The 26193-nt window shown below is 45.0% G+C and overlaps 1 protein-coding gene across 5 annotated transcripts in view; it reads left to right on the top strand.

Annotated features, from left to right (window-relative positions):
- ZNF236 (zinc finger protein 236) overlaps positions 1–26193 on the top strand; it is a 1196152-nt gene that overhangs the window by 172329 nt on the left and 997630 nt on the right. For all 5 annotated transcript variants that reach the window (XM_078687874.1, XM_078687872.1, XM_078687873.1 and 2 more), the window contains exon 6: positions 7832–8004. In XM_078687874.1, the coding sequence (XP_078544000.1) occupies positions 7832–8004 (173 nt within the window). The remainder of the gene's footprint in view (positions 1–7831; positions 8005–26193) is intronic.

The raw sequence follows: 26193 nt of genomic DNA, 5'->3' as shown, positions 1-26193 counted from the left end.
CTTACTTCTGTTCTCCAAAGAAGTCAACAAGCACTCCAATCAGGTAGCGTAGCAGATCTTTAATTCGCCAGCAACAGTTCCAGACAGATGAGTTTTGTTTCCTTCGTCAGTGTCATAGATCTGCACTGCGAGGATGCTATTTAAACTATTTTGCCGCCACCCGAGCAACACGCTTGATGACGGCAAAGAAGCTCACACAGGTTTTGAAAGCTGCCGGCCATCTTAACATAGTCAATTACAAGGTTTCATAATATCATATTCATATCGCAATACCGCAGTTCAACAAATTACACCTCATACAGGTAACCGATTCGTTAATGCATTATTGGCAAATGTCGAGAGCTTATTAACGCATATACCATCATGGCCCAGTTCGCGATTATATATCAGCTGGTATAAAGTATGTAAAGTATATATATGTGTACTGATAACATTACGATCGCATTATACGCATACACGGGATACATATCCCATATACCTCACATTTGATAAACCGAACCACAAAGATTGCGGGTTCCCCCGTACATACGGCATGATGCCATGTGATTCGGTTGCTGAAAATCCTTAAAGCTTATTGGTGGATATCGACATGCCCACAAAGCATAGAAATAAGGCTGTAAATCGGCTATTGGTGACTCTGCAGTTAATGGAGCGGTACAAAGAAAAGACAGAATGCAATTGACTTTTCCCTAATTAGTGCACATAAATACAGTGAGGGGTAATTATATCCATACTGAATATAAGAAGTAACATTCAAGCAAAATGTCAGACAAATAATATCATCAATTAATCCAAATATTCAAAAAATCGAAAAAACATGTCACATGATTCAACTTGCAATTAATGCCATGCAAATGAAGTGTCCCTATCAAAAGGACTTAGGGAAAATTCATCTACCTAGATGCACTGCTAATTCTTCCCCTCTGTTCAATTATGGTACGTGATTTTAATCTGCGTAATCTAGAGACCCTGTCCCCTCCTCTGGGGTTGATTGTTACGCAATCGAGCCCAAAATATTGCAACAGGTCCCTGTTGCTTTGATGTTTCTAGGCAAAATGCCTGGCCACGGTATAGTTTACATCCTTATTGGTAATGGCTCGTTGAGGTTCTAAGATGCGCACCTTCACACTATGGATAGTGCTCCCTACGTATCTCAGTCCGCAGGGACACACTAGACAGTATACCACGTGTGATGTGGAACATGTGATAAATTTGTTGATGGCTTTTAGTGTCTTAAGACCCGGAATGTTATAGTTTAGGACTCTCTTACTACTGGCACACGCTCTACATTTCCCACAGGGAAAGAATCCTTTCATCTCTTTCAGTGTGCCACTTGAGGACATAATAGGGGAAAGATTACTCTGGACTAAAGTATCCTTAATAGACCTCGCCTTGCGAAAAGTAATGAGGGGTGTTCCTGGGATATCTTTCCCTATCACTGAGTCTGTTTGGAGTATGTTCCAATTCTTCTTTAGTGTACTCCTAAGGCTATTAGCATTGTCGGAATAGGTAGTTATCATCCGAAACTGCCCTTTGCCTATATCAGATGTTTTATCATCAGTGCTGCTGATGTTCTTATCTTTCAAAAGATCTGTTCGGGGGATTTTTTGAACCCGTTTTAAGGCGCTATCCAACAGGATTTCATTATAACCCCTCGCTCTAAATCTAGAGAGACAACTGGTTGCAGCCTTTTGAAAGTCTGCCTTGTCAGAACAATTACGTTTCAGGCGGAGGAGTTCTCCGTATGGGATACTTTTGATCAGTTGAGGCGGGTGGTTGCTGTTGGCGTGCAAAATAGAATTGCCGGCAGTCGGCTTTCTAAATAATTCTGTTTGTACCCCACCTTCTTTGATGTACACCCTCAAATCCAGATAATTGACTGTTTCAGTGCTTGCCTCATAGGTGAATCTAAGATTAAGGTTATTCTCATTCGTTCCTGGATAAACTCTTTAACGTGCTCCATTAACCCCCTCCACACAAGGAAGAGGTCATCGATATACCGATGCCAGGTAAAATGGGCTGAATATATGGTTACCTGGCATCGGTATATCGATGACCTCTTCCTGGTGTGGAGGGGGTCAATGGAGCAAGTTAAAGAGTTTATCCAGGAACTAAATGAGAATAACCTATTAAGAAAGCCGACTGCTGACTCGGTCTTGTAGCTGCATTTGATCTATGGGCCTCCTTGATAAGGGCCAATAAGATATTCCTGCAGTCTCCAAGAACGGCGTCTCGGCTTACGGAACAGCAATTTCTGGAATTGCTGTTCCGTGAGCCGAGGCGCCGTTCTAGGAGACTCTAGGAGGCCCATAGATCGTATGCAGCTACAAGACCGAGTACACAGGTAATTTTTTTAGACCTGGGTCCAGGACCAGATTGGGCCCGCAGAAACCTCCTTTCACAAGCTCCATACTTGCCATACACACCTTTCGCTACGCTTGCCCTGACGAAGTTCAATCTTTGCCCGAAACCCGTTGGCTGACGTTTTGCACAAATCCTATGGATTGTTTAAAATAAAGATTGATATATTTTTGCAACGAAGACATTGATCAAGCTTCTTTATTGACGCTGTATTAACTTGGTAGTGCACCGCTCCAGTATTCTCACAGCTATAAACTTTGCAGACAATCGGAACATCCTAATGTATTGCTTCTTATGGGACAGGGATGAACATGAGGGACAGCGTCACCGGCAGTAGCAGCATCTCCAGTTTCCACCATCTTCTCCTGGCTGTGCTGCCTTAAACCCTCTCTGACACAGCCCTTCTGCACCATCATACCACAGTAGTGAAGCAGTTCTTTCATTTTTCCATCAATTGGGAGACGGATCGTGATGAATTGCTGGGTGATCCAGCTCATCTGAAAGGTGTACACCCTCTCCTTCCTGCCTTCTACTCCAGGCCACTCTTGTTCTGCCGCAATGTGCTTTCCAGCATGTTCCTTGTTCTTGGAGATGGAACCTCTTCATTTGCTTAACAAAGAGGCCCTAGAGGTGGTACTTGTGGAGGAGAGGGACATGGGAGTTTTTTCCTTTTACTAATTGATCCACAAGAAGGTTTGAGGACTGTTAATCACCCTGGAAGTATATCGTCAAATACCCAAACAATTTACTCTGGGCATCGACCATGAGTTGAGTTAGAGTGACTTATTGTCCTGTCAATCATACATCCACAATGCACCAAAATGTGACTTTCATTTTAGATAATTTTTTCTGTCTTTGGATTTGGAGGTGTATCAAACAAGCTCCCGAAGGAGAAGCGATGCAGGTGTTGGACAAGAGGCCACAACTTAGAGACTCTGGATCAGAGCGAGTTGACTGACCAGGGCCAGGTCAGGTTTGAGGAAAAGCGTTTTTTCTTTTGCAGTCTTTAACCAGGTTGGAGTATCAATATGGGGAAAGATATCTTTCGGTCTTGTCAATGATATTTGTTTCTTCTATTAGGTCTACAGTAATTGAGCTCCACTGAAATTGCCACAATGTTTTTTTCCTTGAATGACAAACCCATATTGAGTCTAATTTGTCATTCCAAAGACCATAAGTCCGAAGACTGTCTCCAACCTTTTTTCAAAAAATCTGAAACCGGAATGAATATCTACAATAGACGTAAAAAACAGTGAAATAGATTTGCAATAACAGTAGCCTTCTGGAATTTCATGGGTCAGTTTCTGAACTTGAAGGATTTGTTTGTGAAAGAAAAGTAAATGCTCCATTACAAATCTCAATTTGTATCCTTTATTAAACAATTGCATTTTATGTTATGGGAAAAAAGTATAGTACGCCTGGAGCTAATGCCAAGGTGATACAGTGTGCTTCGAGAACTACACTTAGGTTAAACCTACATCTTCATAGTTTTGCTTGGGATTGTTTACTCAAACACATGGGATCTATTGCCAGACTGATTTTTGCATGCCTGTCAACGAGGTATTCACAAACATGTTTTACTCTAACCAATACATTTTGATAAGTATTTCTGTCTACAAATGTCCGGTGGCTGGCTAGGTGTATAGGAGGCAGCCCCCTTATTTTATATTTTCCCATTCATTGTTTATACTCGATAATGGGTTTTGGAGTGAGGAAGTTGCTGTCAAATAAATGTGGAAGTTGGCTATATGTGGATTTTAAAATTATGAGTGAGGAGGTTTGGCAGAAAGTGAAAGGAAAATTTATCAGGTGACCTATTTTCCGTTATGGTAATTTAATCGTAGAGCTAACAGTTTGTGTATGTACAGCAGAGTACCCCAAAAAGGAAAACTGTTATGCATGATACAATTAAAGAGGAAGGCATGAAGGATATGCATCAAATTAGAAAGATAAGCGCAGGTCCACTGTCCGGTTTGTATGCCTGATAGCTCCAGGTTTGAGTCACTCGGGGAACAGGTAAGCTTTACTGAAAAAGCCTACAGTTCTGACACACACGTTTATTTTATTTTGTAGAAATGCTATTCTGTTAAGCACACATTTTAAATATTTTCCATAGCTTTTCACTGTTCATTTCACCACAGAATGTAGGTGGGAGGGAGAGGTGGGGTGGGGCAGGGCGTGGGATTAAAAACTGATAAACAAAAATTCTAAATTAATTTAATCAGTATCCTTTCAGGATGGAGAGTTAATGGCCACAAGAATGATATGAAATTATGGAGGAACACTACTGATACATTTTCTGTTTTTGCCCCTTCCAAATACAAAAGGTATTTGGCTTTATAGTCCAGAAATGCATTCGATCTGACATTGTTTTCCCAAACTGGAACTCAGAATTCATTTTTCACTTTGTCAGTGGAACCGTTGTCACAGTATGTCAGAAAGAATACTTTATCTGTAGGCCATAGACCATATCATCATCAACTGAATGCATGATAGCTTTTTCATATGGATAACATATTGTGAATCATGCAGACAGATCATTAGTGATCCTCACAATACCTCAGATTGTCTACAGTCCATGAGCTTTAAGAGTATTTGGCCAGTCAGTATAAGTTTAATTTTAAATGTTAGGTATGACCTCAAACTGTTAAATCCAGCAGTGTGTCAGGATATTGTTTCAAGAGTGGTAGATAAGATTACATTTTGGGGCATACACCTAACCTCAAGCTATGAAACGCTGCATTATTACAATATCCCTGACTTGTCTTCACCCTGGTTACAGGATGTCATTCAGATTAAATTCTCAACATTCATCTTGAAGCACAAATGACTGAGGATCACCAAAATTACTTTTCCGTTCCAAGTGAGTGGGTGTAGTTTAGGAGTGAAGAATATAGAAAAAGACACCTAAGCAACACCGTTGTGTGCACTCTTCCAAGGGTTTAAGCCCATGAAAGACAAACCCTGGCTTGCAATTGAAATGAGCTTAATTGCCCATCCACCTAAGAAGTTTTTATAGATGGCAATAAAATATATAACCTGGTTTGAGGGAAATCACACATCCTTCAAAGTCAGTGGCAATCTTAATAGGATTGCCTTCTCGTGTCTGGGCCTGCATACACCTGTTATTGGAAACTTTGAATTCTCACCCAGGCTCCTGAATCCACATTCGCTGCAGAAAGGAAAAGTCTGAGCTGGGCGCTCTGGTACAACTGTATGTTAATGGACATTCAGAATCTTTTAACCAAAGTCAGTATGATTTGGAGAAGGCTGAAAAGAACTTGGTATATTCAATTTGAAACTCATTTTTCCAAAATGCTTATAGTGGCATGGATAGTGGACCTAAAAAAGGATATTGTTGATGAATCGTGGAACTTTTTTAGACAAAAATATCCCAATTCCCACGATGAACACAAGAGGGTACATATACAGTCTGTTAAAGATGGCTCTTTACCCCTGAAACTCCTTCCCGTATGTTCAAATGCTACCCCCTATTTGTTTTAGAGAAATTAACGACGGGGTCCGTGTGTCATTTCTGTGCTTCTTGCTTAGTTATGATTACCTAATGGAAGGAAGTATTGCCAAGAATCTAGCAGATCACAGGATTCTTAGCCCCTTTTAACTCCTTCATGTGCCTTTGGGGAAACTGTTGAGCGGGACATGTTATACTCCCTTTTGTTAATATCTGGGAAGGCTTATCAGACACCTGATGACAGTAGCACAATTTATGAAAGCTCAGGCCTGCTACAGCCCCCCTGATTGTCCTATTATCGAACAGAGTATGGGACTGCTGCATAAATTAGGATTTCTCAGCAAACCCTATCAGACCGGCTACCTTACTTTGAAGTAACTGGAACGTCTCGTAGAACAATTGAAATCTCACAACAGACGCATCAAATTTGTGCTGAGGTATTTGATTGTCTTATGGACTCGTTATAACCAATGTCTGTGGGCTCCCTGTTTCCCTAAAGCTGCAGGGTGAACGGTAAATATACTTTTGGAGTGAACCTATGTAGGCACAACTCAATGTGGCACCCTCACTGTATTAATTCTCAGCTGTTAGAAAGCTGTGATTTAAAATGATTATTCTTCTGTGTTTGTGTGTGTGTGTGTGTGCGTGTGCGTGCACAAATGGTATTAAGCAATATCCACATCGAAACTTTGACTCAATTTTAATAACCTTTAAAACTTTAAAAGAAAATGCTGCATTTGCTGGATTGCTCATGATGCTGGTGTTATTGCATTTGAACATATAAACAACATCTACAAAAAGAAGAAAAATTAAAATCACCTGCCCTTTCAAAGGCCTATTTATTATCCCTGTGTAAACGTTTAACGCACAGCAGGATTTTAAAATTGCACGTGGAGCAGCCATTAACCAAAGGACAACAAATGAGAACAAAGATGTCGGACAACAGGTCGCAGGTATTCCAAGACATTTTTCTTGCTGGCTATTCTACCTGGGGTGATTCAGTTGTGAAGATTTTCTGCCATTATTTTTATTTTTGTGCAATGGAGCTTTATGTTCCCTCGAGGGTGTCTTTGGGCACAGCGCTGCCTTATAAAGCTACTTGACCATATGCATATCCCAGGTCACACATTAGTGCGTGTACCTCCAGTGTTGAATGGCATGTGGTATATCCCCTAGCCTAGCCCGTGGGCTAAGAGCCTTGCCCCGGGTGGTCTCTCTTTTGATTCTGCCAGGCTCCCTGGGAAGTTAGAATGTTAAAAAAAATCATCCTCAACTAAAGAACATGGCAAAAGATAGGCTTAACTGGCAGGACTGCTGGAGGCTGGCTGCCTCCCTTCCTCTTTTCAGAATAAATACAAGGATAAAAGTTGTATGCTGCTGTAAAAGAAACGGGAGATAGCCTCAAAAATCAGTAACTGGATTCAAAGTAAAATTACGCATGCCAGTCCCACAAAATGAGAATCTGCACATAGGTCTGATGGGGTGTTTATACACATACCCCGAAATTAGACATGCTGCAGTGTCTCGAGGGTCAGCCATCTTCAATCACCCCTCACCACTGTTGCATGCCAATGCATCCTTTATTGATGTCTCCATGTCATTCTACTGTGGTGCCTCTTAACAGCCCCACTCCTATTTCCCTCTTGAACATTGAAGCTGAACAGTAGAACAGCACAGGACAACTATGTATAGTAAAGAGAGTGTGCCATCCATAAAAGGAGGAAGTGTGTAACTGCTCTAGATATTGAGCTTTCAGGCTTATTGGCTTAAATGCTCTCTTCTCAGTGTGGTGCAGCGTTAGTTGGACTATGATCCTGGAAAAATCTTTGGACATTTTACAGTGTTGAATTACTTTTGCTCACTAAACGTGTGTACACCTCTTATTAACTTGTGTTTTGTTTACTTGGAAATGACCATTTAGTGTTCTAGATCAATTGAAAACCTTTCTTCTTCACATGAAAGGCGCTTAATCATAATTTGTTTTCTTTTTTTGTCTAGGTGAAAGGCCATATAAATGCAATCAGTGTGAAAAAGCTTTTAACCAAAAGGGGGCATTAGCGACTCACTTAATCAAGCACACTGGGGAAAAACCACACTCTTGTATGTTTTGCCCTGCAGCTTTCTCGCAAAAAGGCAATCTTCAGTCTCATATACAGAGAGTTCATTCTGAGGTAAAAACAATCAATTTTAAGGTGCAATACTTGTTAAATATTCAGAGCAGTAAATTCAAAGAGTACATTGTTGCATTCCATACACTACACTGCATCATTCTGTTTTTCATCTATGGAGAATACAATGTGTTGGTATTGGTAGTGGTAGAATTATCAATGTACACTATTCATATTGACTTTGTTTCATGTGAGGTATTTTTCTTGGTCCTGCAATGGTCTGTTTTTTGTGTGTGTTTTCTGTAGTGATCACAGTACTTTGCCTCTGGCTTCCTAGGGCCCTAGAAGATATTGCACTTCATTTGATAATCTACCTGGTCTTTTGTTCTCTAGACTCTGCTGTTTTAGCTTGGACGAGCAGTCCAGGCTTACTCGAGGAGGTATCGATAGATTTGGACCCCTGACACTTTAATCTAACATGGTAAAATAGAAATCTTGTCAGAACTGTTACTTGAGAAATAAAACAGATCTATATTTACATGTGGGACATGCGAGTTATACTGTGACTTGGAGACTTACAGCATGTGGGGCCAAGTCTCTGTAATGAAATGGCTATGCTGTTTACTTTGTGTGTGAACAGTGATCTCTTCAGCAATTCATTTGTCTGTTTAACCTCAGAGTCTATTCGCCAACACATCAGCCTGATGAATGCATTTTTACAAGATGTTCTAGGTACTCTGACATTCAAATGGATATTCTACCAACAAGTTCATTACCTTTTGAATACCCTTGAGGTGCCACACGAGATCCAGAAAAGTGGAAACCGCTCTCCTCCACCAGTTGACACCCTGTTTCGAATTTGACTCCTCTGACTCTTCCAAATGTGATGGCACTGAGCTGTATACATTTCCACCCTGCTCTTTGCGGTCGGTTCCCTTCTGCACCCATTGACGTTGAATTGGATTCATTCTAAATTACACATGCAGTGCATTTTAGGGAAAGATGTAGCTTCCCATGATATTGGGTTCTAAAGTAGTTGACCCTACTACAATCAGAGGTCCATTTCGGGTCCCTGTGATGTCTGATGCTTTCAGGTATTGTCCAAGTTGTTCCTTCATGCTTTTGAAAGCCATCAAAAGGCGTAAGGAAAACACTTTTATGATAGAGTCTGAGATTAACTACAAAGGAATCGCTTCTCCTGGTCCAGATCCCATACTCTATATAGGTCCAGTGAGAAAGCTGTATCTTCTAAATCACCCTCCCTCGTCAAATATGTTAAGTACACAATGAAGGACTCTTCTTCCGATGTTGCTTCGGTCTGCAGCCAATTTCCCAACTCGGATCTTGATACAACCTCGCTGTAGATTCCCCCATTCTGGATGACCTACGCCTGTTATCTCGCAGCAACTGCTTCTGGGCCCAATTCCAACTTTTCCAACTCTTAGCGCTTAAGCAGCAACATTTATCCAGGCCTTTGTTGGTTGTGTTTCATCCTCTGGCTCCTGCTGGTTCGTTCACTTTTGGGCCACAAGGTGGCTACGGGATCCTTGACCATGTCTCTGCTGGCAGCTTCGACCCTCGTGCCAGTTGACCCTGTGGATATTTATACAGATTTTCAAATTTGGTAACACATGCCTTACCTCCTAAGGCCTTGCGAGGTCCTCTGGCATGGGTGCTGATATTCGAAATCTCCCACACGCCCACTCCCGATCCAAAATCGAAAGTCCATAGATCCAAGACCACGGATTAGCAATGACCAGTGTCTCCTCTTACAAGTATTGCCAAGTTCACTTCCGGGCTTTTATCATGCTGCCAGTGTAGCAGGTGGTCTTGGTCCCAATATTATTTCCCCTGGGTCTTGTGCTATTGAGGAATCCCAACAGTTCCCTAATCACTCTTTCCGTTTTATGCAGAAAGTGGTAAGTATAGGTCAATTCCCACCAGTCTGTAAAGTGTTATCCTTCTGGTTATAGCCCTTTGCAACAGTTGCAACTAACAGTTGAGGATATGTGATGTCATCTAGTTGAGGTGTAGTACCAGTCATAGAGTAGTCAAAGTCTTTGTTTCTCACTCTGAAACAACTCTTTATATGATTCCAAAGGATATTCCAATCCTGTGTGATTTCCCTATGGAGATTAATTTTTACAATTTATTGTGGTGGAACCAATGGTAAAGGAGCTAGTAGAGGAACTTCCCTGTTCTCTTCTGAGGCCTCTTCTCTCATTGTGGGGTGCATCACCCAAAGAAAAACTTGAGCATAATGTTAGCATTCAGTTTTATTTAGGTTTAGTTTACTCTGAGTGAAAGGTTTGACAGTGCCTTAACGGCACCTATCAGAAATTAGCTTACCTCATACCTCCCTCCATGTATAGCCTATATTGTAATGTCAGGATTATGGTGGATCTGGGTATGTGGGACAGGAATTAAGAAAGGCATTGCCTCACTGCTATTTTATCACAAGTTGTAAATGCCATTGCTTAGCAGTAAATAGTATGCAACATTAACCATTTCTTCAACTATAATATTCCTCCAACACTCTTTTCAACAGTGTTTTCTGCATGTGTTGCCAAATCTTGTCTGTTTTAGTTTTGACCAATCCATTACCACCCTTACCAATGGCACATTGTACACTAGGACATCAATCCTTTCATGTAAAATATGAAATGCAGTGTTATAGTCTTTTAGAGAACCTGGGCTGAACTCTCATCACTGGGGCCTTTGTGGTTTTAATTCCCTCTAGAGTGTTAGTTTTCACAGCATTCATTTACTTCATCCCGGAAATAAATAGTGAAGACCGTCTCCTAATGTCTTTGCAAGTGGCAGTAAGAAAGGGTGGGTAATTTGTTTTGAAAAGGTCATATATATTTGGTGTTAGTTGAATCCCTAAGTATTTATTCTTGAAACTGGTAACTCCATCAGATATAATAATCATTTCATCTGATAATGTGCAGGTTAATATCTTGAATGCTCCTGTTCATTTCATAGACCACGATGATGAGTTTAGGTGCTTGACAAGCACCGTAAAGGACCTTTCTGGATCAGCCAGAGGTATAAGGGGATGACATGCAAACAAAACTAGTTTTAGTACTTCTGATTCAATTGTTATACCTCAAAATCCCCCAGCCGGAAGGCTCATTACTAAGGGCGACTAGCTCTGGAGACAATGGAAATAGATGTCTGGGCCCTCGGGGCCAGGGGCTCCAGTGCCTTTTCTATCACTAAGGGCAACAAAGGGCACCCATGACTAGTGCCTTTTGTCAATCCTCCGGGGAGTGGAGCACAGCCTACCCAGTCTGACATTTGCCATGGGCTCCGTGTATAACAGTCTCACCTATTTTCTAAATCTAGGATGGCCAGCAGGTATTTCCAATTAATGGTGTCAAAGGCCTTAGCAATACCAATAGAGACTAAGGCTAAATCCTCCCTGTTCTCCACCTCATGCAGGACGTACATCAAGAAGCGAATATTCATAGTGGTGCTACGGCCTTTTATGAATCCACACTGGTCCAGTGCGCTAATCTCCAGGGTCAGTCTGGAAGCTAGAATGTTACACAGTATTTTAATGTCCATATTTATCATCATCATGGGGCAGTAGGAAAACAGGTCAGCTGCCTCAGCACCAGGTTTAAAAATCATGGCTTTAGTACCTTCTTGCATTGAGGAAGGAAGAATATGCTTATTTAGAACTTCAGTGTAGACCTCTAGTGATTGGGAGAGCAGTTGTGTGTTGTACTTCTGATAGGATTCAGCTGTGAAGCGATCATTCCCTGGCATTTACCCCGTTAGTAAGTACTTAATAGCTGCCCAAACCTCCTTGAAGAAGATATCTGCTTCTCATTCCTGCCTTACCTCATGACCCAGCCGAGTGGTCTGTATCCCTGTCAAATAGTCCCAGAGCCAGTAAAAAAATTCAAATTGATACTTGTATAGCGCACTTCTCACCCGCAAGGGTCTCAAGGCGCTTGTACGAATACCGCTGTGGAACCCATCCTGGCTTTCCCTGTGAGGTGTCCACTCCTGGGCACCCCCAAGGTGGAGGCCAGGCATCCTTAGCGTTGTGGGGGCCGTTGTGGAGATTAAGCAAGCTATTGCCCAGAGTTGCAGAGTGGAGCTCCATGATTGGAATAGGCACCGAGGCGAGAATTATCAGGTCCGTGGAATTTTGAGCCCAAGACCCGCCGAGGCGGGGAATTGAACCCTGGTCCCGGGCTAGACCTCTGCATCAGGGTCTGCCGCTCTAACCATTGAGGTACAAAAGGGGGTGGTGATGGACGGAGCATCTGAGCCAATCAAACACTCACACCCAGTCAAAAAATCTGGGTTTGATCCATCCCCGTTCTTTAGCCCACTCTGCCACCCCAGTTCAGACAACTGTACTGCTCTAACCATTGAGCCATACTTCTCCACTAGCCAGTCATGTCTCGGGTCTCCTGAATTCGCTTATACTCATGGTAGATGTCTCTGGAAAACTTCCAATATGGCATCTTGGATTCTCGCCTCTCTCCAATGGGGATCATTGAAGAGGAGCACTGAGGCAGCTCTCAACGGAGGATCCAGGCCAGTATCTTCTCAAACTATACCAATCCCTATGGAGCAGTTGGCGGTATGATTTTAACGTGTACTGCTCTAATCTATCTTAAGTCTCTATCAATTGTCTCAACGGGTCCTTCTTGGATCCCCGTTGTCTCCCTCCCCTTCTGGAATCTCCAAGAAGTTCTTCCTGTAGGGCACAAAGCACTCCACATAAGGGACCCAAACACCTTTCCCTCATAACCATCTTCATCACCTCCCATTGCGTGATTCTGGGTAGTTGTCCAATTCAAGTTAAAATAGTCCATCAGTGATTCGTCTATTGTTTGCCTGCCCACCTGGTACTGCTGGATTTCGGAAGGCAATCTCCAGGAGTCGGGGGAGCTGGGCTTCCCCTCTACTGGATTTGGCAAATATCTGGTGCATGATCAGATAAATACCGTGTCAGATGTTTTACTCTATGTATTCTAGTAGCTATTTGTTGCGTTATCAATATTCTATCTAACCTGCTAAAGGTGCCATTGGTGGCTGGAAATTGGTATACTCCTGACGTCTCTGGTCTCTCCAGACATCGCTAAACCCCAATTGTCACATAACCTCAACTAAGCCTATTGTCACCCTAGGTCCCCATTCACCACACAGTTAAAGTCTCGTGCCCAGAATGATTCAGTCCCTGAGGTAGGTGCCATTACATCCATCAACGTAGAGAAAAAGGAGTCCTCATCGGTATTGGGAGCATATGAGTTCATAAGAATTATGTCATGACCATCCAAGGTGCACTGAATCAATATATATGTGCAATACACATCAGCCTCCATGTATGTCAGAGCAAGCGGTACCCCGGGCGCTATCCGTACCAGAACCCTCCAGGAAAATGATGAGTAAGTAGTGTTGTACGTTTTCCCTCTCAATTTTTTTGGCTAGCTTCCTAGCCTCAGGTGGGCCTCCTGTAGAGATGCTATATTAGCCCCATGTCGTTTGATAAGTAACCGTATTCAATAACATTTGTTGCTAGTACTAAGACCAGAGCATTCCAGGAGAGAAGTTTATAGTTCGTATTGACATTCATAGTATCATTTAGGCTGTGAGTCCCGTCTCTGTGATGCCCACATGGTATGATGGCTATAACTTTCTGGTGTGAACTTGAAAGCTCCTCTCAATGAGAGCATGAAAAACAAACTACCCCCATCCCGCCCACCCTGGGGCAACTGTAGCATTAACAGTTGACTACAGTAGCCCACCCAACGCTGTTCCAGATCGAACACGACTCCCCCACTGATCCAACGGGGACCAACCAACTAGGGCAAAACAGAACCAGCTCTCCCCAACTAGGAATCCCCCTGATCTCCACAATTTGTCTAACCCATACATTTCACTGTAAATGATGTGCACTACATGATACCCTAAACCTGTAATGCCATTAACAACTATATTAGCGGAATTGGTAATCCACAGGGCAGACCTGATACACCTCAAGAGTATGCATAAACAAATCAAGGAAAAATTCTAGGGCTTAAGTAGTACTCTAACAATGCAAACAATAGTATACCCCATATTAACGCTCACATTGGAACTGTTAACCCGGTTAATTACCCCCTTCTCGTGTAAGTGTGTCCGGGACAATCTCATACGTCTGACTCTGGGCCGTTGAAGCAACCCCCACCGGTGACCGTCTCCCAGGTGTCAATTCGTCCCCACCAGGTGACACTGGGTGAGTCAAGTGCATAGTTCCATCCTCCCCAATATGTATTCTTCCAAAGGCTGAATTTTCTGTGGTCAACGAGATCCCCCTTGGGCAGCTCGGGATCGCCTCCCCCACTTCCGGTTCCAATTATGGCTTTCATAAGAAGCAGCGGTATTGTCCCTGATCTCAAGCCATTCTCAAACCTCTGTCCTGTCAAAAAAATGTGCTTTACCTTCATATGGCACTTTGAGTTTAGCAGGGTACAGCAACGTATATGTCAAGCCTACTGTTCTCAATTTCTGTTAAGCAACTATCATGGACTTACCTGCTTCGGAACCAGTTTTGTGTAATCTGAGACTATGGCTATGGTACAGTTTTCAAATTGAGGGACGTCCTGTTACTGAGCAGCCCTCAAAATGCAGTCTCTATACCGGTAGTTGAGAACTTTAGCTTTGATGGCCCTAGGGGGAGTGTCCGGTCATGGCTGCGGGACCAGAGCCCTATGTGGGCTCTCTATGGCAAAGACGTCTGAAAGGCGCCACAGCTTCAGGGTTAGTCTAATCCAGTCTTCCAAGAAGCACTTGGTAGAGGAGCACTCCACCTTCTCAGGAAACCCCAAAACCCAAATTATGCTGCGGCACACTGTGTCCTCCGCATCTTCTGCCCTTCTTCCCAGTTCCAGGACTGGGTTAGTCATGGTGGCCACCTGCCGCTTCATTTTCTTGATCTCTCCCTGCACAGTCTTGATATTAGTTTCGGCATTAGTTACTTTGTCGGAGACCTTCCGCAAGTCAGCTCTCAATAGGTTAACATCTATGTAAACAGTCGTCTCAATCTGGTGTTCTAACTATTTTCATGATCCTTGAATAGCTGCTAGGGGATTAGCCATTTACACAGCCCCCGACTGTCTTGTCAATCTATGTGTTGGCTGTTGTGCGGTGGATAACTGTGTAATGGTGTTTGTCACCTGGGAGCGCGCCTTCTACAAATTGTATTGGTTGTTGTAGTATTTACATTTGGCAATTGTAGGAGCAGTGAACACAGCAAACTAGGGGATGTCCCTGGGGTCCAATTTGCACACTTCGCCCCCTATAAGGCTCACCAGATATCCTATCCATTCTGAGCCCAGTGGTCACCCGTCAATATGTAATGAACAATCCATAGGGAACCAAGGGTGGGGGGGGTCTCCACACCCCAGACAGCACCTCTAGCACCAAGATGTTTCAGTCTATTCATCAGCCTCCATCCAAGCCGGCAGCAGGCTGTTAATTGCACAGTAGGTTCCTAGGTGCCAGTCACACTGCCCCACCTGGGAGGAGCATGTTGCAATCTCCTTAGGGTACTGTGTCACACATGGCCTTTCATTGTGTAGGTCAGTAGCAAGCCCAAAGTTTGCAGCCACAGTCCTTACTGCGATAGGGGGCCACCCCCACAGTCTCTAACTCGTTTCCTGGACCAACATGGGGGGCCTCACTACCGCTCCACAACAACAACGTGGGTCCAAGAAGGCCACCAGATCACTCAGGACAGGCACCACAAGGCAGGGAATTCCTTGCTGCAGGGGAGAATTGTGAAGGCACTTACCGCGGACCCAGGCAATAACACTCAGCTGCTGTTAGCTTTCAGCCAGCCGCTGGGGGTTGTGAGAGAGCTGGCGGTCAGGGCCAGGGAATCCTCCAATCACTCTGAGGTGGTATCCTCTCCAGTAGGCCCCAGCAGGGTTCAGGCTAGCTGCGGCATGCAGTGCTCCCCTCCAACAGCTGACACTGTACTGGAGCCACAGGGGTAGCCGTCTCCGCCCTCTCACCACACTGTAGCTGCAATTGCAGGCAAGCGGTCCCTACTCTCACTCGCCTCCGGAGTGGAAGCCCAACAGGATATCCTTGTCTCTCAGCCACAGCTGACCACCAGCTCACTCTTTGAACCGTTCAGTGTCCTGCCTCAGCAGCAGTCCAGGGAGTCCTCGAAACCCTCAGAGTCTCCGCTCATCACCTCCGCTAGGCACCTCAGCACCACTCCCACAAGTTCGCTGTAGGAGGAAAGTCCCAGGTAAGCCGCACGTGCAGACTCCCGCATTCACACTCCCTGGAATTTATCAGGGGAAAGATACGTTATATGGGTGTTCCTGGAAATTATCCTATGATGGGCAGGATTAAGCAGGATTTAGGGGAGGAAATGTCCTGGTCCAACGAAAGCTCGAGAGCTCACGTACGGTTGGCCATATTTCCAGGCCACACCCCCCCAATATTACATGTTTGTGTAGATGCTGATATTTTTCAGTACACATCAATACTGAGAATAGCTATTGGTCCATAGAACCAACATTTGATTATTGCCACTTGCCTGTTGCGATGCTGGGGTCTGTGGAAACAATTGGTCGGGCAGAGTAACAGGACAACATGGGCAGGAGGACTGCAGGCTACATGGCAAGATAGCAGCTACTTTCCTGAACTGTGGGCTGTATTCATGTGGAGCTGCCTTGAGTCCATTAGGCTCACCAGTTTGCAGGAGAGTAGGCAGCCCTCTGCGCTCCTGGCCAGGGTAATTAATGAACCCAATGGAGGCTCAGAATTGGAAAAGCGGCACCTGTTTTCTAGATAGGCCCTCACACACAGATTTGGTGACACTAAGGACATCTCTGCCTGGCCCGAATACCTGAGGATTTACTGCACAGCCAGTGGCATACAGAGAAGACCTTGTAATACAGTGAAAGCCTGTGTGCAGTGATCCCCGTCCTCCTGAAGCACTGGGAGGGAGGCACAGAGGAGTTTAGACACTGGGGGATTGCTGAGGGTTGGGAGTGCTTGTGGGGCCACTGCAGCGCTACACTCTTCCTCATAGCAAACCCAGCACACCAAGCCATAGGCTTCAGCCTATGGGCATTTTAGGCCATCAATGCGTTGATGGCAGCCCCCTAGACTAAAACAGGGTGTAGCATGACCACCCCACCCCTCACCGTGTAGACTGAGGGTCTAGAACTATGTCTGAGTAGAAGGTGTAAGATGTGCCAATACTTTCCTCCTGTATTATTGAGTATAGCTTAGTGTATTGAATTTTTAATGCTTTCAAGGCACATACTGTACATGCACCTGAGAAGCGGTAACTGGAGTGCAAATAGAGGGAATGATGTCTAAACCCCTTGGTATTCCTCTCTACGAAGTGAAGAACTCTCAGCCAACCCTCAACGCCAAACCTCCTCTTGCCATCCAAACACTAAAGGAGCGGAGGAAGATTTCCAACAGCGTGTTATCTGCCGCTTGGCCAGAAGAAGTGCTAGGTCTACAAATTGTTTTTTTATTTTTTATAGTTGTGACTAGGATAGAGTTCCCACACACACGGTTCTATTATGTCCCACTGATGAGGCCTCATAAGGGAGACGAGGGATTCTCTAACGTCACCCCAATAAGGAAGCGGCATGGGACAGGACCACAACATGTGCAGTAGATTTCTGCCCTCCGGATGACAGAGCGGGCATATGGGAGGGGTGGGTAGGGAATATCCTATGTATTTTCAAGGGTGTAAGGTATGCTCTATGTAGCAACGATAACTGAATGAACTTGTATCTCATGTTTCGATGCGTCAGGCTTAGATAGTCCAACAAGCATTTCCATTCCTTGTCATGGATTACGCGACCAAGGTCTGTTTCCCACCTGGCCCTCAGCGGTGTAGGTGAGATATGCAAGTGAGAGCTTATACCTTTGTAGAGACATTTAACTAAATGCCTACCAGTTCCCACGTCATGTGCTACTTAGACCAACGCATGTGTGGTAGGCTCTGCTCCTGTGAGTGAAATGTGTAGATAAATGTATTGTGTTATCTTGGAGCATATCATGAAAAGAGACCTCGGTAGCCCATGGAGTTGTGTAAAGTCCTGATGAGATAAAAGCATGCCATCCTCAAATGATCACCGACCATGGTAACCCAAACGTTCCCCATGCAGCCAGTCTCTCTGGTGTGAGCCTGCCTAGTGGAGTAGGCACACCACTTACAGGCATGTTGGGTGCATAAGCTATGACATCGCGTGTGGAGCAAAATGCAGCTCTCCAACACAGAAGGGCATTGCGGAGGTGCATGGAAATAGTAGGGGAGGCTAATAATTCCCAGAAGCAGTAGGTTGTTCAAATGGCCCGCACGCAGCCACAAGTTTGTTTCATTAATTTCCTGCAGATGTATGCCAGCCAGCCAATAATAAAGCCATTGTAGATGGGCTGCAAAGCAATAGTATTGAATGGGGACTCTGTGTTTCCCTTATCGTCTTGCCACGGGATTGTTGTTGCTGAACTTGCTGCCTTTCTGTCCCTGTGAAGTCTAGCTCGCCGGACCCGCTGCGCGGGTCCCGCAGCGCCTGTCATCGGCAGGAGCTGACAGAAGAAGTGGGACTGTGCTGCAAAGGAGGTCCCGGGGAGTGCGGTGTGGAGGCAGGGCTGCGAGCGTTCTAACAGGGACTCCATCTCCCAGGAGTCCCTGTGTGCCCAAACCTGTTCCACCTGGGCAGCTCTCCCTGCTTGCCCCGCCCACCCGCCTGTTCCTATTTCTCATTTAGCAGGTTCATCTCCCAGCGGCGCGGGAGCGCGCAGGAGCATCCCGGGAGAAGCCCGGGACAAGGGCGGGACCGTCTGTGGCCGTCCATGGTCGGTCGTGGTTGGGTTGGGCCACTCCCTTCGGACCTCGGACATTGGACTTTCCTTCCTTAACATTAGGTATAGTGGGTTGTCGGTTCACTTAACCAATTAATTCCTCTGCTATATGTGCTGTGTTATTCACTGTTTGTATAGCCTGACCCGCCCTAAGTATGCCCTTACGCTCGGGTAAGGACCGCTCTGTTATTTTGCAGACTTCCAAGGGGGCGGTTTCTGGTCCATTGGATGCATTTATTATTAAGGCTACGGGAATTTTGGAGAAGGAGATAGCCTTTGTAGAGAAAAGGCTATCATTAGACCTCATTAGCGGGAAACGTTCTTCTCTGGGGCCTATTGCTTCTGTAACTAGCCCGTTACCCCCATTATCACTTTCTCCAAGTTCTAACATGGTTCCTGTCTTAGCGGATGTTCACAGCGAAGCTGAAGGTCCTTCTTTGTTGCATTGTAGCAACGACTCTAATAACGTCGATACAATTGCGAGTAGGGTGGAAGGTAGTGTGCTGTCAGGAAGCCCTTCATTGCTAGTCTCGTCCTCTGAAGGGGACTCCCCGAAGAGTAACCTCCCCGGTAAGAGGAAGCGAAACAAGGGACGGCAGAGAGGGGGTGTGTCAAAAATACCAAAAACAGCTTGCCCATCTCAGCTCGTTAATAACCACGATTCAACCTGTGGCTCACAGTACCCCGAGCTTCCTAGTGGTCATGTTACTTCCCCCTTAGCTCCATCTGGGTTTCCGTATCTTTGCTCAGTAAGCCCGAGCAGTAGTGATACCGACATACTGGCAAAAATGGAAGTCTTATTTAAGACACTCCTGTTGCCGGTGCTAGAAAGAACTAGACTTATGAATCTAACATTAGACGGCCTTGAGAACCTTGCAACTGCCAATTCCTGTTTACTTAAAAAATTGGTGAACGACCATGTAGTACCGCTGGCTCCTGCCATCTCTGGTAACACCAAGTCCCAGGGAAATAATTCTATAATCACCCAGGCTTCCTCATCCGTTAGGCCGACTCATACTAATTCTAACGGGTTGGGACCCAATGGCAGTAATTTAAAATCAAATAGTGCCCCTAATCCATCCTCTGCCACCATAGCCCATGCTCCATTACACAAGAAGGCTAGCTCCAAATCCAATGGCCCGCCACAGCCAAGTTCTTCTAAACCAGCAACCAATATGCAGGCCCAGACTTCCAGGAAGGGCGAGCCTAAACCTCCCTCCCAGCCCACAGGGAGCTCTAGTGCTACTGCTGGGCATGTTAAGCTAAATCCTACACAACTTCCAAGGCAAGTTATTAAAAGGGGACCCCCGCCAGCGGACCTACCAATTGATGCTACGCCCTATACCATTGTTCTTACAGGTGTTGCACCTCTAAGGGATGGTCATTCTGAATCCCATGGCGATCTTATGATTAAGGTCGCCTTTTGGTTAAATAAAAATCGTCCCCTCCCACCCTCCTCTTCAACTAAGATTTTGACTGTTCGTAGAGTTGGTTGGGTGGGTTATTGTACGAAGGATTTAGAAGGCGACTGTATTCTCATAAATTTTCGGGACCCCTGGGTGGTAGAATATATCCGTAGGGAGGCCAGGTTTGGGAGGATGGGGGATGTGCAATCCTTGGGCTTGAATTACTTTTACCCTAAAAGATATAGTGCGCCTCCCTTCAATAGTTTCCCAATGCATAGACCTGTAGGGAGGAACTTGGTAGAGAGGAATTTGGTAGAGAGGATACCCCACTCCCCTTTCTATCCCTGTCTGTCAAACCGGTTCGAATCTCTGTCTGGCTTAGAGGGTATTGACTGACTGGAATCAGACAACGGGTTAGAAAGCATTTGTAGAGATGCCGAAGGTACCAACTTGGTGGTATACAACTTAGAACAGTGTTATAGCGAGGGTTTTAAAGAGAAAGAGAGTGGTATTGTAAGTTCTATAGCTCTTAATCAGACATCCAGCTCTCTTTCCAGAATGGATGTAGCAATAGAGGAGGATTTGTGTGTATTAGAGCCGAACACATCTTTTAGTCAGGTTGGGTCGCTCAAGGTCGTTTCCTGGAATTTAGCGGGATTAAAGGGTCGAATCGATTCAGAGGATTGGGCAGTTTTTATCGACACCTTTGATATTGTCATCCTTCAGGAGAGCTGGGCCCCTGACCCCATATATCGGGCAGGGTATCTTAACTTCTTTAAGCCAGCTATCCAGGGTCCTATGGGCGGAGCCTCAGGAGGTTTAGTGGTTTGGGTTAGGCAGTCCACTGAGTATAGACCTTCAGAAATTTTAGTGGCCAACCCTGACTTACTAGGAATAAAGCTTAGCAGGGCCAACGAACAGGACATTGTAGTCATAAATATTTATGCCCGAGGACGTCCAGGAGGTCGTAGGCCGGCTATCATGGACGATCTAGATTTGCTTCTCGAGGCAATAGGTAGAGATAAACTTATCCTCGTAGCCGGGGACCTAAATTGCTCGTTTGAACCCTTGTTTAGTGTGGGTAAGGATCTGGGGGCAGAGGAAGATGCTGTTTGGGATATCCCGTCTTTATCTTTAAACAAGGGTGTAAAGGCTACTGAAGCGGCACTCCTCTGGCTAGGGCTGTGCTTGGAGTGGGGTCTGCGAGCAGTTAATGGGCGCACGACCTCCAACAAGGCAGGCCATCCTACCTTTAATAACGGGGTCAGCAAGAGTCGAATAGATTATATTTTAGTCAAAATAAAATTTTGGTCTCTGGTGATTGACATGGAGGTTTTAGCTCGCCCAGAGAGCGATCACAACACCCTTTCGTTAGGCTTGAAGCTCCCAGGCGATCGGGGCGGCCCTCCTAAAACCCCTTGTCTAACGTCGGAGGCTATTTTGACCAATGACAGAAGAAGGGTTAGATGGCCCAGGGTAGTTGAAGATCCTACTTTAATAAATGACATAGAGAAGGAAGTCTCGGTAACGTTGAATGCCATGAAAGCTCTCTCATCCCCTTTGGGGGCTATCCCTCAGATTAGTTACCTGCATGACCAGTGCTTCTCAAAACTTAAAACCCTCCTTACGCAACCGCCAAATCTAAGGAAAGAAAAGGCACTAGGCACCCAAAATAAATGGTATAATAAGAGTTGTAGGGTAGCGCATTGTAGTCTGATCAGAGCGATAAACTCTAGAGTCACTGCTGACATTAAAATGGCGCGGCAAACTTATAAAAGAGCTCAATGGGCCGCGAAGAAAGAGTGGGATGAGCATCATTGGTCCGAGCTCCTCCTGGCGTGTCAATCATCCAACCAAATCAAGTTTTGGGAAATTGTAAAGTGGGGTAGGAATCCGGACTCCCAAATTCCAGTCAATTACGTCTCTGCTGAAGAATGGGTGGCTTTCTACTCATCCCAGTTTAGGGCCTTGAATGTAGATCACCATACCGAGCAGGTGAAGGGAGTATTCTCGCCTTCCAGCTCTAGCCCCACGCTCGTTTTTACCATCTCCGATACAGAGCAGGCCCTCAGTGTAGTACAATCAGGGAAAGCCCCAGGGATGGATGCAATACCGGCAGACCTTTTTAAAATTAATTTACAGATTTGGGTTCCCTATATAACCATGCTCGTTAATGCCATCGCTAAAGGGGCAAGGATCCCGGACTCTTGGAAAGGGGCGGAAATGTTACCAATTTTTAAAAAAGGGGACCGATCGGCCCAGGGAAATTACCGCCCGATAAGTTTAATTGATTCAATCCAAAAAATAGCTGCTAGGATGGTCCTCGCAAGAGTACAGGGGTGGATGGAGCAGGATAACATTCTCTCCCCAATGCAAGCCGGATTTAGATCAGGCACCAGTACCATAGACCAGGTTTTTAGACTAACAATGTTGTACTGGAAGGTTGTTCTGTTGGGAGGAGGAGCAATCTATGCCGTCTTTGTGGACCTCAAGTCGGCTTTCGACCTAGTGCCAAGGGGGAAAATGTGGGATGCTCTTAGATACATGGGCCTGCCGCCAGAACTCCTGGACATGGTGGTTAGGCTACACGAGGATAACTTTGCCAGGGTGAGATGGGGAAAACAAGGGCAGGTGACGGATAGTTTTCCAGTAACACGCGGCGTCCGTCAGGGGTGTGTGCTGGCCCCCACCCTCTTCCTCTTGTTTATTAATCAGGTAGCGAAGTTTTTTGCTGACTCCCCGACTGATGCCCCATCTCTGGGCGGGAGCAAGTACCCGATGTTAATTTTCGCAGACGATACCTTGCTTCTCTCAAAAACTCGAGGGGGGCTGCAAATAGCACTCAACAGGTTTGATGAGTTTTGCAGGGTAAACGATCTGCAAATTAATGTAGGTAAGACTAAATTCATGGTCTTTAGTAAAAAACGCCCCATTAAAAGCTCAGTTAGTTTGAATGGTGCCTGTATCGAACAAGTGGAGGTAATGACTTATTTGGGCGTGACTTTAGACTATCGCCTTTGCTGGAAACCCCAGGGTGAGGCTTTATATCTTAAATTTGCACGCCTCACAGGTTGTTTAATCCAGGAGCATAAGAAGTCCCTGACCAAACGCATTGCTCCAGTACTTAAGATCTATGAAGCAAAAATAAATGCAGCCACCCTGTATGGTGCCGACCTTTGGGGTTTCAAAGATCTATCCTCCCTGGTTAAAGCCCAAAACAAATTTGTGCGGAATTTGGTAGGTCTTCCTCAATCTACACCTATCAAACCGCTGTTGTTAGATTTGGGCTGTAAACCCATTAATGAGCTGGCTCGCTATCGTTTGGTGGCATTGTGGCGACGGCTCTGGACTTCTCCAGATCTCAGCCTCTTTGCCAACGAACTAGCCGAGGTAAAATCATTGTGGGGCGCTTCAAAAATTACATGGTTAAGGGAAGTAAAATTGGTGCTGGAAGAGATGGGTCTAAACCAGCTTTGGGCCTCTCCGGGGAGTTCTACGTTCCCCTCTAAACAGAATTTCAAAGATCTGTATTGGGCTTCAGTAAAGCATTCAGCTGTTGTACAGTCTGATGCCACTAGCCTAACAGGTCTTTTCCTGGCTCATAAAGTGACCCCCTCCCTAGAGATCTACTGGGATGTGATTACTAAGACTCTCGACCGGAAATTATATCATCAGTTCCGAGTCGGGTCACTACCTGTTAACTCTTTTACCAAGAAGTGGTCTGCCAATTCAAACGATACTTGCCGTTTGTGTTTAGACCATCCGGAGAGTTTGGGCCATTTTTTCTTTGCTTGCCCTGCATATCATGCCCCAAGAATGAAATGGATCAGGCCTATTTGCTGTAGGCTAGAAATTAAAGAGAGCACCGAAGCCATGAGGATATTTCGTACCAACACATCTGAGCTGGTAGCGGTTGGTGTTGCAAAATACCTTGGGTGGGCATGGGTTATTCGAACTAGGAACCCAAACGAATTTTAATATGGAAATGTTTTATGGGGTATTATATTTATAAAAGTCTTTATTATACTGTTTAATACTTTTTAAATGATGATTGTTATGATGGTTTTTATCAATTCTCTTATCTTGTCTTCGTTACTGTCTGTCTTTTATGATGTGATAATCGAAAACAAAGACTTATGAAACTAAAATAGTATTGAAAATCGGGGGGCTCGTAATCCACCACTGTCAGGAAGTAGTTGTAGTTTCTGGAGGCTAACGCTCCTCCTTTCAGAGCCTCAGATAAGGTAAAGTAGGAGAGAGTTATAAAAACCCTATGTGGGATTATTACTGGAAGATTAACAAAATAGTAAAGTAACTTGGGCAACATTACAATTTTTGACAGAGCAAGGCAACCTGTCACTGAGAGGAGCAAGGTGACCCAGAACTTTTCCTGCGCTCGGAGTGCAGAAATAGTCCTAAGAAGGTTCCCATCTAATAAGTCTCCAGAGGACCTATAAACCTAGATGCCTAAATAACGAAGGCCTACTGTAGATCTAGGGATAGACAGCCGGCATCTGGGAAGATATTCTGCACTGCTTCCATCACCTGATGGAGGCATCGAACATTAAGTGACATACTGTGGCGCAGAACAAAACCTCATTAATCATGATGTATTAGTGTCGGAAGCAGGGGTAGCAGTCTGTTGGCCAAGACTTTACTGAGAAATTATATATTCAGTCAGGAGAGAAGAGTGGCCTGTACGAAGACAGATCAATGGTGTATTGGCCGGGTTTAAGTAGTGAGGTAACCAGAGCTTGTTTAGAGTTTGGAGGTAATAATTCTACCTCCATCGATATGTTGTATAATTTCTCAAGCTTCGGTATCAGCCAAGAGGCAAAGGTAGAGTAAAATTCGATGGGCATGGCGTTTTATTACATGACATCTCTTTTACGCCATTACATAATTCCTCTGGAGTCAAGGGAGCCTCTAGGGACGCCCGTTCATCTGATGTTGTCTGAGGTAGCCTAGACGTTTTGGGTCATTTGCTGCCTCATGCTCTAGGTGCCCCAGCCGTGTTTCTATGCGTTGTAATTTCTGAAGAGCAGTGTGTCTAGCACTTGTGGTAGCAATGGACACCCCCCAAATTACCACCTGAACGCCTCTCATTCATTGGGTAACATGGAGGCTGTTCCCTTACTATCTGTAAAGTAGGAGTCTATGGCGGTACCCAGTATGATGTGAAAGACTGCATCTTCGAGCAGTGTAGTGTGTGTGCACCATGTCAGCATAGGAGGAGGGACCCTCCCCAGGTTAGGACATCCTCCATTGGATTTTGGTCTAAGGAGGCCTTTCCCAGATAAGTGGCCCCTGTAAGGTACTCAGCCATGTGTGATGTAATCTAATCAAGTATGAAGGACGCGTGTTGGGAGGTCGTGAGGGAAGAGTATTTGTGCATGCCTCTATTGTGTACCCTCCAAATATTGAGTAGGGACCAATTAGATACCCAACTCGCCAAGGCCTTAGTTTGCTTGATGGCGCCTGTGTGGGGCAGGGGGGATGAGAGCCGTCAAGCACAACATCTAACACCTCATTGAAGTTGCCCCCTACCAGCCAAGGAATTAGCCTATTCCACTAAAACAATGGACAGACAACATCTAACACCTCATTGAAGTTGCCCCCTACCAGCCAAGGAATTAGCCTATTCCGCTAAAACAATGGACAGCCACTTTAAAAAAAGATCCTGATCGGCATTGAGCGCATATAAACTACCTAATATCAACATTTCCCCATCTAACGTCTCACGGACCAGGACATATCACCCATTTGTGTCCATTTTAACCTTCCTTGCTTCAAAGGGGACCCTTGCTCTCACCCAGACTGCTGGCCTTGAGCAAACTCTGAATAGGTGCTGGCTAATAATTGCCCCCCCCCCCCCCCCCCCCCCTCAGTTTATTGTGCAGTCTTGTGGCTTCTGAAGCAGTGAGATGAAGGTTCTGTAAATAAATCATGTTTGCCTTCTGGCGATGAAGGTGTGTCTGAACCCTGTGTCGTTTAT

This window comes from Lissotriton helveticus, chromosome 4_1, assembly GCF_964261635.1.
Source record: "Lissotriton helveticus chromosome 4_1, aLisHel1.1, whole genome shotgun sequence".
Lineage (NCBI taxonomy): Eukaryota > Metazoa > Chordata > Amphibia > Caudata > Salamandridae > Lissotriton > Lissotriton helveticus.
Note: the sequence above shows the minus strand (reverse complement) of the source record. Positions and strands in the feature narration are given on the sequence as shown.